At 41.9% G+C, this 13,675-nt stretch overlaps 2 protein-coding genes across 2 annotated transcripts; one reads left to right on the forward strand and one right to left on the reverse strand.

Moving 5' to 3' along the window:
* The first annotated feature begins 20 nt into the window (after window positions 1–20).
* wdr43 (WD repeat domain 43) lies at window positions 21–13,468 on the forward strand. Its single transcript, XM_048228525.1, has 18 exons — window positions 21–337; window positions 1,631–1,765; window positions 2,718–2,839; window positions 3,115–3,235; window positions 3,343–3,461; window positions 3,617–3,719; window positions 3,825–3,889; window positions 4,010–4,187; window positions 5,650–5,736; window positions 6,827–6,958; window positions 7,301–7,444; window positions 7,597–7,683; window positions 8,051–8,082; window positions 8,170–8,233; window positions 8,363–8,476; window positions 8,921–8,990; window positions 12,272–12,330; window positions 12,562–13,468. Exons 1-18 carry the CDS (start codon window positions 89–91, stop codon window positions 12,709–12,711), a joined length of 2,031 nt encoding a protein of 676 aa, XP_048084482.1. The 5' UTR covers window positions 21–88; the 3' UTR covers window positions 12,712–13,468.
* Window positions 8,810–11,923, reverse strand: LOC125284542 (zinc finger BED domain-containing protein DAYSLEEPER-like). The gene is made up of 2 exons (XM_048228526.1): window positions 11,721–11,923; window positions 8,810–11,221 (listed from the first exon to the last, which is right to left on the reverse strand). The coding sequence occupies exons 1-2, from the start codon at window positions 11,865–11,867 to the stop codon at window positions 9,602–9,604; spliced, it is 1,767 nt and encodes a 588-aa protein (XP_048084483.1). The 5' UTR covers window positions 11,868–11,923; the 3' UTR covers window positions 8,810–9,601.
* Window positions 13,469–13,675: the final 207 nt, after the last annotated feature.

Consider the following 13,675-nt stretch of genomic DNA (forward strand, 5'->3'; position numbering starts at 1 on the left):
TCTGAAATGTTCATGTGTCCAATGAATCGCCCCTCGGGTGGGGTGCTAGTGCGCCTGCTCCCCGGGTGATAACACGTGTTTCCTGACCATGCGTCTTCCAGAATACGCAGACGTACGCAGCGCTTCAATAATGGCGGCCGATGGAGGGTTTTCGTCGCAGATGCTACCCTGCGTTTTCTCCCCAAAATCACATCAATACTTGGCACTGTGTGCACAGGATGGTCGACTCCGTATTTGGAACACAGACAGCAAAACCCTTCACCAGGAATATGTGCCTTCTGCCCACTTGAGTGCCACTTGTACCTGCATAGCTTGGGGACCATGCCGAACGGCTAAGGTATGTTGGAGGCTAGATAGAGCAGTTCTCATGGGCTGGTGGCCTAGTCAACCACGCTGCCGTTTTAAGTTTGTACGATAACTGTCAAATATTTTTACTGGCAATAGACGCGTGGACTAGAAGATTTGCTGTTGTAATATTACTTGCAATGCTTGGCGTTCACTGTCTTCGAATCAAGTCATAAGTAACCTTAATCAACATGCTTAGCAACTAGCTACATAGCATCAGTAAAGTTACCTCCAGTAGGACGCACATGTCTGTCGCACATGTTCGTTCTTAAAATGGCCACATAAGAATTTCTGCATACAATTAAATATATTCTTCATTAGATAGCTGTGTCTGATTATTTAGAGAGTAGCCGTTTGATTAGTCTAAAAATCCAGTTTTGGGCATGTTTCGATAACAGTAGTTTTAATTCATGTGGAAGGTGCTAATGTTAGCCAAAACGTTAGCTAACTTGCCGAGTGAAAAGTTGAACAATTATACAATGGTTAGCTGACTTCAAATAACCGTAATCAACATCTATAGTGTGTCTTTGCTTTAACATTAATTATTTAGCTGTCGTGGCTGTACATGGTTTTGCTTAAATTGCGTCCTGTCTTCGTGGACAAGTAAGAAGTAATATCTAAACGTCTATGCGTTAACGCCTGGATAGTTGGAACGCAAATATCGTTTCATTGTGTGATAACTTAGTAGCCAGCGAGAAGTGATCTTAAAAGTGACAGTTTGCGTAGTACTAGTCTATCATTTACATTGTAACCTGAGTTGTCATTGTAATACAACAGAAGAAACTTTTTGTAACGTTGCCTATTGCATCAACAAGTGCAAAGAACTTCTTGATAGAAATGTGTAGGATAGCATTGTCAGCAGTAGACTGTCGGAAAAGGCTGTGATTCCTTATGTTGAGAAAATGGCATACCTGAGCATTCTAACCTTTACGTTGAATAGACAGGCTGTCAACCTATGGCAGCCCTATACGTTGCATGTTAACTTTTAAGTGAAAGTAAAGAATCATGCCTAGAATGCAATAAGAATGGCTTTTTGTATACAATGAAAACAGGCAATTGGGAAAATTGTGTCCAACATCTTAAAATGTTCTAGGCTGCGATTGTCTTGTGTAGATCTTTCGCCATAGCGAGTCTGAAAAAAAAAACGGCTGAATTGCCTATTTACTGATGTAGGTTTCCATAGGAAAGTTTGGTAACTGGCCATATGATAGTATTCAGCCCTTAAAATCAGAATCAGAACCAGAAATCGTAATTGACTTATGCTCCTTCATGTGCATGGTCCTAGGAGGGACCTCAGAGGAAAAAGAGGAAATCGGAGGCAGGACCGCCAGCGGAGACAACAGATCTGCTGGCACTGGGTACGGCAGCAGGCACCATCCTCATCTACAGCACAGTCAAAGGGGCCCTGCAGTGCACATTGGTAAGACAGAATTCTTTAATATATTTCTTCATACATGTTACAGCATATTGCATTGCTTGTAGGGCCGCACAATCAAACCATTTTTTAATAGAAATGGTAATAAGTTTTTCACAAAGGCAGCAGTTTGCAACTCTGTCCCAATGGTTAATCTTGTCACATCTATGGTGGAATAGCAGTAACGTCACCAACTGACAGTTGGTTTACCTGTGTTCGAATCCCGCCGCTGCGATTCAGTGTCTTTGGATAAAAGTGTCTGCCAACTATCAGTCAACTTTATAACTATCATAAAGTTATTGTTATTCATGTCATCCTTCTCATGTGACAGGCAATGAAGCTCACCTAACAGGAGTGTTGTATACTTACAAGGCATGCTCAGCAAGTGGCCCAACTTTAAGTGAAATTTAGATGATTGAACTATAGCTTGACTTATAAAAATATTGCAAATCAGTTCGCTATTGCAATATCTTTCAGAAAAATGGAAATTAGTAATTTTCCCCAAATCATGTAGCCCTAATCGCTTGGTAGTGATAAGAGTTACAGGCTTGTAATTCCGTAGAATTGAGCCAAAGTCAGCCTAAAGCCACCTCCCTCTACTTTTGTCACTAAATCATGACCAGGATAAACAATCACAATGTATAGGTTGTGCATATTGTATAGTAGTTGATTTGAATACTGCATTTTTAGAGCAATTTGTATGCTTATGCACTTATTCTACAACTTAATGCATGCATCAGATGCCCCTGTGGTGTTCTGGAGATTAGGATAGTTATACATGTTGAAAGCTATTTGTTTGAAATGGCACTTAAGTAAATAGAACCAGTGAATGTGTGTGTTCATTAGCACATGGACTCTTTAAATAGGCCTATCCTTTACCATTGAAATTGTCCATGCATATATTTCTATATAAGTGTATACAAGTGGACTTGTGTGCTGACCTCTGTTTGTTTGTCAGGATGGGGGTCATAGTGGGGCAGTGAATAGCGTGCAGTGGCATCCAGAGGAGAATGTGCTCTACAGTGGCTCAGATGATGCACACATTGCGGAGTGGGACCTGCAGACAGGCAAAATGCGCTGGTAGGCATTGCTGTAACCATTAGTCATTGTATGTCTGTGTGCATATGGTTGAGGGCTGTTTGATATTTTTGTTCACTTGTTTTCTTTTGTCATGCATGGTGTTGACTGTAGACAGTTGTATTTACACAAATTACACTTGCTTTAGGGTAAACAAATGTGAAACTAGATTAAAGACATTTTATTACCAGAAATTTGCCAGTTGACCATTGCTAGGTTTAACCATTAATAGGATAACTGATAATTGAGGCTCATTGTCTTTGCATGGGTTTGTTTAGTAAATGGAAGGCAGATCGGACAGCAGTGACAAGTTTGTGTGTGAGTCCCAATGGAAAGCTGCTTCTCTCTGCCGGCATGACGATCAAAATGTGGGACTTGGAAACCAAGGAGGTGTACAGGGTGAGTCTTTAAGTCTCAAGCCTTCAGTATTTAGAATACCAAATGTATAACTTCCGAGGAAAATAATAAAAGCAGCCTTTAAATTGACATTTACCTTTGTTTGACAGAAATTCACAGGTCACTCCACCATGGTTACGACCCTGTGCTTCGCCACCACACGGCCACCCGATAGCGATGGCATGTACTTCCTCTCTGGGGCAGCTCATGATCGACTCCTTAGTGTATGGTAAGTTATGGTCAATGGGAAATGATCACAGAACAATCACTCAAAGTGAAGAACGCCTGTATGAGACCTCAAGCATTACCTACCGGGGAATTTATGCAGAAAATTCATCGGTTTAGATTTTTTTTAGTGAAGATTTGTTTGTTTGGCTCTCTTAGGCAAGTGCGCTCCGATAGGAAGGACAAGAACGCCGTGGTGTCCTTCACTCTGACAGACGAGCCGCGGCACATTGACCTCCTCAAATCCGACAGCAAGGAAGAGGTAAGCATCAGGCCGAGCCATTAAAAATGCCAGGCGGAAAATGTTACCTCAGTGTCGGATTGGTACTTGTTGAAACTGGATATAAGAAGTCTTTCCTTTTTCCAGGCTGTGCGGTTAGCTGTGGTATGCAAGGATGGACAACTACATCTATTTGAGCACTTTCTCAATGGGTACGTTTGATCACTGAGCTATTGACGATCACCTCTCCCTAACATTTCCCGTCTAACACAAATATTCTTATAGATCTAAGTATTTGTCTCCTTTTCTTGCCCCTCCCTCTCTCTCTCCAGGCCGTGTAAGAAGCCCCTCTCTCCAGGCTGCTCAGTGCAGGTGTCCAGTGCTGGGGGTAAATCTGGTGAAGATGACACACCAGTGCCCGTGCCCCTGTTGGCTGCATCCCTCAACTCCGACAAGCAGAGCCTGCAGCTAGCATATGGCAGCTACCTTCAACCAGTCATTGAGACAACGGTGAGCATATGGAGTCTGACATGTTTTTGTTTACATGGTATGTGATTTATCTGATAAGAGTCATAAGGTGTGGGTTGGACTGACTTGCCTATTGGTAAATGTAGAGAAATACTGAGAACTAGCTCTGAGGGGTATTCAATCAACCTCGCTAATGAAGGATGCGTTTAAGAGAAATAGCCTGGCTTGAACTAGCGTAGACTTTCACTTGGGGCTGAAGCCGTTCAATTGACTCAAGTTAGTGGCATCTTGGCCTCGTTTATTCAAGCGAGGTTTAGGCCAGCTTCATCTCTGCTCGTGCACGAGGTAGAAAAGTAGACCAAAACAGTAGATTGACAAAAAGAGGATATATTTTGTAAAATAAAGGCAATACTAGAGGGTTTCTGTTTGATTTACAAGCGCCATCTACAGGATTTTCATCGAAAGTCATTAAATTGAACATCGACAGAAAAAAATTAGATACTTGCCTTGGGACTACATACATTGGAAAATAATGAAAGCATACATTTAAACAACAATGATCATGGTTTGAAATCATCTGCTAGTTTGATTGTCTTCAATCTTGAACAATATGAGTGCATGAATAAATAGTATAAACTCAAGGCTATTACAGAATTATACCTTTGTCTTGCATCAGATATAATGTAGCCCACTGGCATATTTACGGTCACTGAACAGGCTACCAAATGTGCATGACACTTTATCAACAGCAGGACCTGTCTTTCATTAAAGAGTATAACTAAAAAGTTAATGATCAAGGTGCTAAGCTATGTGGCCTACACACTTTATGTGGGAAGCAAACCTGCACACGCACAAATATGATTCCTTTATTTTGCCGTCTCGCTACGCGTCACACCATCACAGAACGCAAATGACGCAGAGTAGCAAGATTCCCAGAACCACGCATGTCAAGTTAAAACATTTAAAGTCGCATAATTTTCATAAATTCTTTGGAGCTAGTGAATGTGTAAATCCATGCTTGGTGACCCTATTGGAAAAAACGTTTCTACTTCTATTTTTGAAGTTGTAGGCTACAGGTGACGAAATCACAGGTTGACGGAACCATCTTTTTGGACTCGTTTTCCGACTGATTGGGTTTTTTTGCAACACAGCTTAATTTAGCTTATAAGTTAACCTGCTACGGACCAGGTTAGTTCTGTGGCATAAATTCCCATAGTTACCATGCTGGGATTCACGTAAACCACACTAATGGAATGGAACTCTCACTAAAATTAGCGAGACTTATCGAAATAATAAGTGAGGTTTGGCCTTAAGCGAGGTTGATGGAATACCCCTCTGGACTGGCCTATAAGCTTATTTTTCACCACCATGCTTAGAATATCTCCTTCATTCAAAGGTAGACTTGTTGGTATGAAATGATTCACATTTGAGCACATGCAGATGGACACAAAAGGTGTGTGTGGGCAGCAGTTGTATGATGTATCTCTGATGTGTTTCCCACCAGCCCGTGAACACAGCAGAAAGACACATATGTCTGGTCCGGGACATACAGACAACATTGTCCCTCTCCATAGATACAGCCATCTCCATGGTAAGTAATGGTTTTCTTTTGGAAGGAGAGTGATTTGTATCATTTTTAACTACATGCGGCAAACCCCATGCTCTTACTGTAACGGATGACTGATCTGATCTGGTTAGAGGTCATTCCGTGTCAAATCAGTTAAAAGGTTGTTGCTGCACCGTCCGTGATATTGTTCAAACCTTGTCTATATCAAGAATGAGTCCCAAAAGCAAGGCCTGCAAAATATTTCTGTTCAAATCCTATTTTTCCATATTATTTTCAGCCCTTGAAATTACTACAGTTTTACAGCCTGAAAATCACATTGTCTAGTAAGCCATGTTTGGGCATTAATATAATGAAAAGTATTATTCATAACCAGCCCAAACTTTGTACGGCCTATAGGCATTTAGTGTACAAAGTGCTAATGTACCATAAATAAATTGAGTCAAAATCAATGTTATGCCTCAGGGCCAAAAATGAAGGTATACTGTATAACCAAGTGTGTGTGTGTATGAATGAAACATGGTACATCATTGGCACTTTATATACGAAATGACTATAAACTGAGCTATTCACGCGTTGATTTTCGTGTTCCTACTAGCTACTCCACATACCATTTTAGTCCTATGAACACCAAAGATTTGGACAGGCTAGGAATAATACTTTTCAAGATATTAATGCCCAAACAAGGCCTCCAAGATAAGGCATTTCTGAGAGTGTAAAAAGTATACAAAGGGTAAAAAAATTTATGAAAACATATTTTACAGGTCTTAGTTTTGGGATCCAAATATTAGGTAGACAAACTTTGAGCAAATTCTGAGATGGTGCAGCAACCATTTTCCTGGATTTTGTCTGATTTGACACGGAATGACCCTTATATCCAATAGAAAAAAATTAAGATTAAACCCATATTTTAAACTATTTAAACATAGTGACCTCTCTTCTGTTCTGTTGAACTGTGTAATTTAACCATCAGTGTGTAGCCTCTGCCTCTTCCGCTGCCTGACTGTAATGGTGAATACACTGTTCTGGTGATAGATGGCCATGGTTTGTGTTTGTGCTTATGTCTATGTCTGTCTTGTATATGACTTTTTTTTTTTTGTTTTGTTGTTCATTTCAGGTGAAAACTCCAATAGTCAATGAGAAAAAAAGTAAAGTCCTAATTCCTGGCCTGCCAGGACACCAGGCACCACTGAAATCAGCCAAACAAAGCAGCCAACCAGAGAAGAGGAAGAAGGGCACCCCGACTGAGGTATGTCATAGAATCAACTGTCATTAATTACATATTAATTAAAGGTACCATAGGCGAATCATTTTTTGTCACTTCCAGCGAAGATCTCCTCACAATCCACTAGCTATCCCTTCTGGGGGAGCAAGTGGAGCAAGCCTGTTCCCCAAACCATAACAAAACTGCTCCAATCAATCATCAAAAGGGGAGGTGGAGGGTAGTTTGCTCCCTGGTGTTTGTTTATGGAAGATGTCATGTTTGTTGATATTTAAACTAATTACTTGTGCTACCTTTACTTCACATTATGGCCAATGCAGCAAGCACTAATACGACATTGTGTTTGTCTGAATGTCTCTAATCCTGCAGATGACCATCGAAGAGCGGCTGGAGCAGGTGGAGTTGTCCGCCGCAGGAAAGGGAGGCGAGAAAGGGATCTCCACCCTTCAGACAGACAGCTACGCTGTGCTGCTGGTCCAGGGACTGGAGAGTAAAGACAAAAACATCCTCAATGTGAGTCTCAGCTGTGAGCCACAACTTTGGCTCTGTGTGCATTGTTTCCCTTGGTTTACTTTGGATGCCTCCGTCACTGTTCTTACTAAAATGCAAAATTGTTGTTTGAACTGTTGATGCTGACTGGAAGTTTGGCCTGGATATTTTCACAGAGAATATTCCAGATTCGTAAGGAAATGTTGATCAGGAATACGGTTTCCCGAGTACCCCTTCCTGCTATCTTGCCGTTATTGGAGGAGGTAAGTGTCTTAGACCTGTATGATTGGCTATCTGAAGGTTTTCCTTGAAGCAGAGAAGGCCCACACATTGCTTTTTTAGTTTGAAGTAAATGGTCATTTTCATGCTTTCTCTGTCAAATCGACGAATCACTATATATTACTAAAATATTGGGTATTACAGATTGCTATGATTAATCTTATGATTCATCTCGGTGTTTTGTGCTCTGCTGGGGGTGTTGGACTATTTGCTCTTCTTTGTGAATAGTTTTATGACATATTTATTACCTCCGTGTCCTTTATTGTAAAGTGTATTGGCTAGAGGGTGTTATATTTAATATGCTTCTGCATGTCACAAGATGGTAATGAATGAATTATTTGAATTCCCCAGCTTTCGATTAAGATACAAGGACATCCAAACTCGTAAGTCAGCCATATCTCTCATTATCTGTGACTTACTTTTACTGCTTCATTCTGTAGTCCCAACTCCGTCTCTTTGTGTACTTTCAGAGCTCACGCGGCAGTTGATTGGCTAAAGGCTGTATTGACGCTACACACATCCTATCTGTCATCAGTAAGTACAGAGCTACATCATGGGTCTTATGTAATGCACCCATACAACTGCGTAATCATGGGTCTTATGTAATGCACCCATACAACGTATGTGTATTATGCTAATGTTGACGTTGTCTTTTAATTGCAGTTACCAGATTTGGTGTCTCAACTTGGAAGGCTGTATCATTTAATTGAAAGCAGAGTGAAGGGGTACCAACAGCTACTGAGGCTCCATGGCAAACTGTACTTGTTAATGACCCAGGTACACTTCATTTTTAAAATATTGTATTTAATGATAAACATGTTCAGATCGGTAACACTTTATTTTAATGCTGTTACATGTACACTGAAGACAATGTGGCCTTGACTGGAGCCAAGAATGATTTGTATATCAAATCTATCATGATCAGATTTACCCCATCCAGCAGGTCTCAGGTCAGCTCTTTGCCTCTGATGAAAATTTAGGCAAATTGGCAAAGTTTTGTAAAAGCACTCAGTATTACAATGTAACAACTATATGTAGGTACACAAATACATAATGCAAGTACAATGATAGTACCTGATAGTACATGTTGTTATACAGGTTGTACCACTGTATCTAATTAGGTAGGTACACTGTAACAGCGACACATTAAAATAAAGTGTTACCAATTAGAGAATTAGCATGAAGCTTCTGTATCTTGAACATTCCGTAATTGTCCACTAGGTGGCTACAAGCAGCAGTGGACATAATGTAAATGAGCTGGACCACACAGCCAAGCTTGTGTATGAGGAAGGTGAGTACCATGTTTTTTTAAAGTTTGTTTACCTTTTAATGTTGCTATTGGTACATTGATGTAAGTGTAACAGACTTTTTCAGTTTTACATATAAGCCCACACATCAGTGTTGTTTCTAAAGCATTCTAAATGCTGGGTAACATTAACTTGGCTTAACCTACATGACACTGATAAGAAAGTTGAGAATGTATGCTGGCGTTTCATTAAGAGGAAAGAAAGAATGACCTAACATGGTGGCATTAGGGTTTAGCAACTCGACAGCCAAAGCAACCAATCTAGAGTTGAGTTTTTCCTTCCTAATGACATTTTGGTATTAATGCTGTGTTTTGTTAAACCAGTATGGTATTTGGCCCACCGTAGGCAAACACAGATTCTGTAAAATGAAAAGACAAGGACAGAACAGGTAAAAAAAAGTTACTATAAGTTACTATAATCTAGAAGGAAGTGGTAGTGCACTGTCTCTTCACAGATTGGCAGAGAGCTAGCAGTCATGTTGGGCAATATTGATGGTTTTCAAAGTTGTTGGCATTTTTCCTCTGAAGGACTAACTCAGAAAAAGATATTGATGATCTGGGCCCTAACCTAGCTGACTTAGAGAAGGGTACGTTTCTCACAGCAGAGCACTGTTGAGCTTGATAAACATGAGCTTCTCGAACTCCTCGTCTGAGATCCTGGCGTTATTTGAATACATAGCGGGCACAGGAAGAGCAGGGATGGCCTGGTGCCTAAGTGCCAGTTGTGCCAACTGAGGGAAGCGGTGCTGGTTGCCCCGCCAATAAACCAGCGGGTCGTGGTGGTAAGGGATGCAGGGCTCCAGCAAATAAGTCTCCACCTCATCCTGGGTGTCCGGCTGGCTGTCCTGGGGTTCATCCTCAAAAAACGGGAAGAGGCTTCTCTTCTTGGCCTGGGTCTGCAGGCTGGCTGCCGTGTCGTCAGCACTCAGGGCGTTCCTCTCGGCTCCACCGGTCAGGCCCAGGAGGTCCTGCCGCATCTGCAGTGCCCAGTCCCCCTCACACCACCGCAGCTTGAGTCGGGGGTCCAAGGCCGTCGCTCTCCGGTAGCACCATCGCCGCTCGAAAGGAGTCAGCCACTTTTCCAGCGCTACCTCCAGAGCGACGACCAGCTTGTGGTTTTGCTCCGTTGGGGACCTCAGGTGCTTCCTGATTCCCTGGATGGAGGGAATGACCAGGCTGGCAGGCACCACTCTCTCCCTTCTGAGGCGGTCTGTGATCTCCTCAAAGGGCTGCAGCGTGTGGAGAAAGTCCTCCAGCAAGGTTCTTTCAAATGGGCTCACAATGAAGCTGTTAACGTTTGCATGTTGGGTTTGCCGGTCCCCAGACTGACCAAGACTGTGCCTCACCTCTTTTAGTTGACTGGTCCAATCTGAGGCTTGTTGGATGTTGCGGTTGTGTCCTTGAGCAGCCTTGGAGTAAACTTTAGCCAAGGCATTGGTGGTAGCTTGTGATGATGCTGGCAAACTATCCCTAACAACCAGCTGGAGAGCTTGAGCGAAGGAGGGCCCAGGCTGAATGTTGAGTGGTGCCGTCATGCTTCCTGGTGTCAGTTCACCATCTTCTGTCTCGTGTGCTGAATCTTCATCATCCTCCATCTTTAATATTCCCCTAGTGATGTTTCCATCTCTCTCCGTTTGCTGAAACCCGGGGAGGTTGATGACACCTTGTGCTGGGCTCTCACTCAGCAAGATGATGGTCTCTCTGGAGACATTGTATTGGGTCAGCACATTGTCAATCTCCTTAGTAGTACTAACTCTCAGCTGTTGCCCACATGTACGCTTGCAGGAGAGCAAGACTGATTTCAAGGTGTAGTTGATGACCAGGTGTCCAGTGATGGTCATGTAGGTGAATTCCATTGCATTCCAAACATCTACAGTCAGACAGACGCTCTGTGCGGTGTTGGCGAGGGTCTTCAGTTTGTCCTGTAAAAAGCGGGTCTGTTGATCCAGAAGTGTGTTTGCAAAATACTCCCCGTCAGGCACGTTGTAGCAGGGCTGAATCTCCTGTATGAAGGAGAGGAAGAACGGACTTTGCACAATAGAGACGGGCAGTTGCTCCCCAGCAATCAAATTGACCAATGCCTGATTGCCAAGTATCTGACTGGGATCATTGCTGTTCCATTTGTTTGGTGATTGTGGTTGGCTACATGTGGGTTCTGTGCCAGGCCATTGGTCACTGCTAGAGGAAGGACCCAGTGGTATAGAGGCGTGTTTCCTCTGTAGGGTAGACATTATGATGATGAGTAATTAGTTATGACATTTAATCTTGCATCCAGAATTGCAAGATATGTATATTATGTATTCTAGTCTAGTAAGATATATCTTTGTAACATATTGGGGATGTTTCTGAATATATTTTGCAGACGTTTTTTATCGAAAGTGACCCTCAGAATTAGAAAAACATTTAGCAAAAAGTGAAAAGCAATTAACTAGAGCATGCACGCTAGAGTCTCTAAAGTATAACAAAACGACAGGGAAATTTGTCAGTCTCCCTTTGACAGATCAAATCATGTATTTGCATAGATGCACTGTGATGAGGATCTAGAGCCATGCACTGTTAAAGGTAAAAGGCACACGATAACTACATATGGTTTTTAAAGTTTTGCTGTAAATGTACAAAGAAACATATAAAACAGTCACTTGAGAAGGTGAGTTGACTTTACTTTCTGTAGAGTAAGCACAGAGGTTTTAACAGGAAGATGGGTGAATACCTTACCTTCATGTGGTTGAGCAGGTTGCTGGTGGCTTTCCTGTTGAAACTCATCTCTAGGGGACAGTATTTGCAGCGAGCCTTGCACACCAACTCTTTGTTGTCTGGAATGTAAAAATGGTCAAAGACCACAGAGACTTTGCGCTTGGACATGGTCCTTTATTCTCTCTCTATGCTGCAGGGCTGTATCAGAACATGTTTCTGTTTAAATAAACAGTCGACAAGAAACGTTAGCGCACTCCCCCAACACTTTGATTGGCTTAATGGGATGTCCCTCTTCTCAGTCAACCAATCATGTTGCAGTGCTGCACTGGCTTGTTGGCAAGTGCGTCATCTCAAATGCAAATAGTCTGCAGAGAGATTCAAATGCAAATGGCTCTGCTCCCCCATCACATTGAAATGCAAATCGGAAAGCTCGCCAGAGGAAGGGCCTTTGTTAAATTCATTACCTAGAAAAGATGTAGCTCTTCTGTATTTTGGCTTTTTCAGGAGCTTAGCCTGATTTTTAAAGTATTTTTAGCAGTGCTGTTCTAATGACACTGTCCATGATTTCCCAGAGTCCTCTGATGAAGACGAGGCTTCAGGAGATGAAGGACTGCCTGAGGATGAATCAGAGGTAAGAGATGCCATATTTGCACAAATATTGTCAGTGCATATTTGTAAATGCATGCATGTCTTTACAGTTAACGCTCACGCTCCCCTTGTTCCACAGTTTGAGTCCCACAGGTTTCCTTGGGAACAGCACTGATAAACAATTGTTTTTTTTATCGTGTTTAATGAAAAAGATTTGGGGTTGCCATACTCGGGAGCATTGCATTTAGAGATTTTAATTTCCTCTCTTCCATAGAACTGGGAGGAGGATGAAGATGATGACGGGGAAGATATGGACACAATGGAGGAGAGACAGAATCATGCTGACGAGGAAATGAGGGAGGATTCTAAAGCAAATGGGGACGAGTCGGACTTGGATGCAGAAAATGAGAGTGAGGAGGAATGAGTGTTCAAGTGAGCTGAAGAGAGGAATTAAAAAAGGACCTGCAAGATTTATATATGCTTTCGTTTAATTTCCATGTTTTGATTTTATTTTAACAAAACAACAAAAAAAGAGAGTTTTATAGAATTTCAATGATGGCATCAGTGGCTGAAGCACCTCCATCTCAGACATGTCTTGTGACCTTCTAATTATGATGGAGAAAACACCACTCTTTGGAACTGATGCCGCAACCTTGTCCCACAAGACTGTCTTTGACCCTTCTTCCCTCCTCTCCTTACTGCCTGCCCAAACTTTGTCACCTTTTGGGGATATGTGGTCAGCTTTCACATAAACACACATACATGGCGTGCTCACACACACACACCTCCCAACATGTGAAAGGAGTGTGGATGTGGTTGTCTATATGTCCACATGCAATCTGTAAAATTGATGTGTGCAGCGCATTTGTATTGAGTTTCCCTATGCTTACGACAGTTGATTTGGGATTAAAAACAAATTCTCTGAAACCATGTTCTGCAACATCTTTTTCTTTTGTTCTTTTTTCATGTTTTCCTCCTCGTGGGCTGTTAATGCTGGACAAGCAAATGTGTCTCCATTGAATGAAATGTGACGTTCATTTGGATGGACTTCTTTGGACAAATGGAGGGATTAATAATATTCAATGAAAAGGTTGAAAATTCTGTGAATTATTGGTTTCTTCAAGTACATTTGAGGCAATCCCTGACCATTGTACAATTTAAATAAAATTCCCTTTGTCCTGCTTTTGGTGGTAAATTTGTTGATTTCAATTAACTGAATCAACTAATTGGTGCACATACCAAAACCTTGCATTCATTTCTCAGTAATTCAGTTAGCAAGTCTATATGAGAGTTACATAAACTAAACTATAGCCACAAGCGGCAAATGGGCCCGAGCACCTGCGGGCCGCAAACTGTGACATGTCAGAATCCAACAAAGCACCGACGTG

The sequence above is a fragment of the Alosa alosa genome, chromosome 19 (genome assembly GCF_017589495.1).
Source record: "Alosa alosa isolate M-15738 ecotype Scorff River chromosome 19, AALO_Geno_1.1, whole genome shotgun sequence".
Taxonomy (NCBI): domain Eukaryota; kingdom Metazoa; phylum Chordata; class Actinopteri; order Clupeiformes; family Clupeidae; genus Alosa; species Alosa alosa.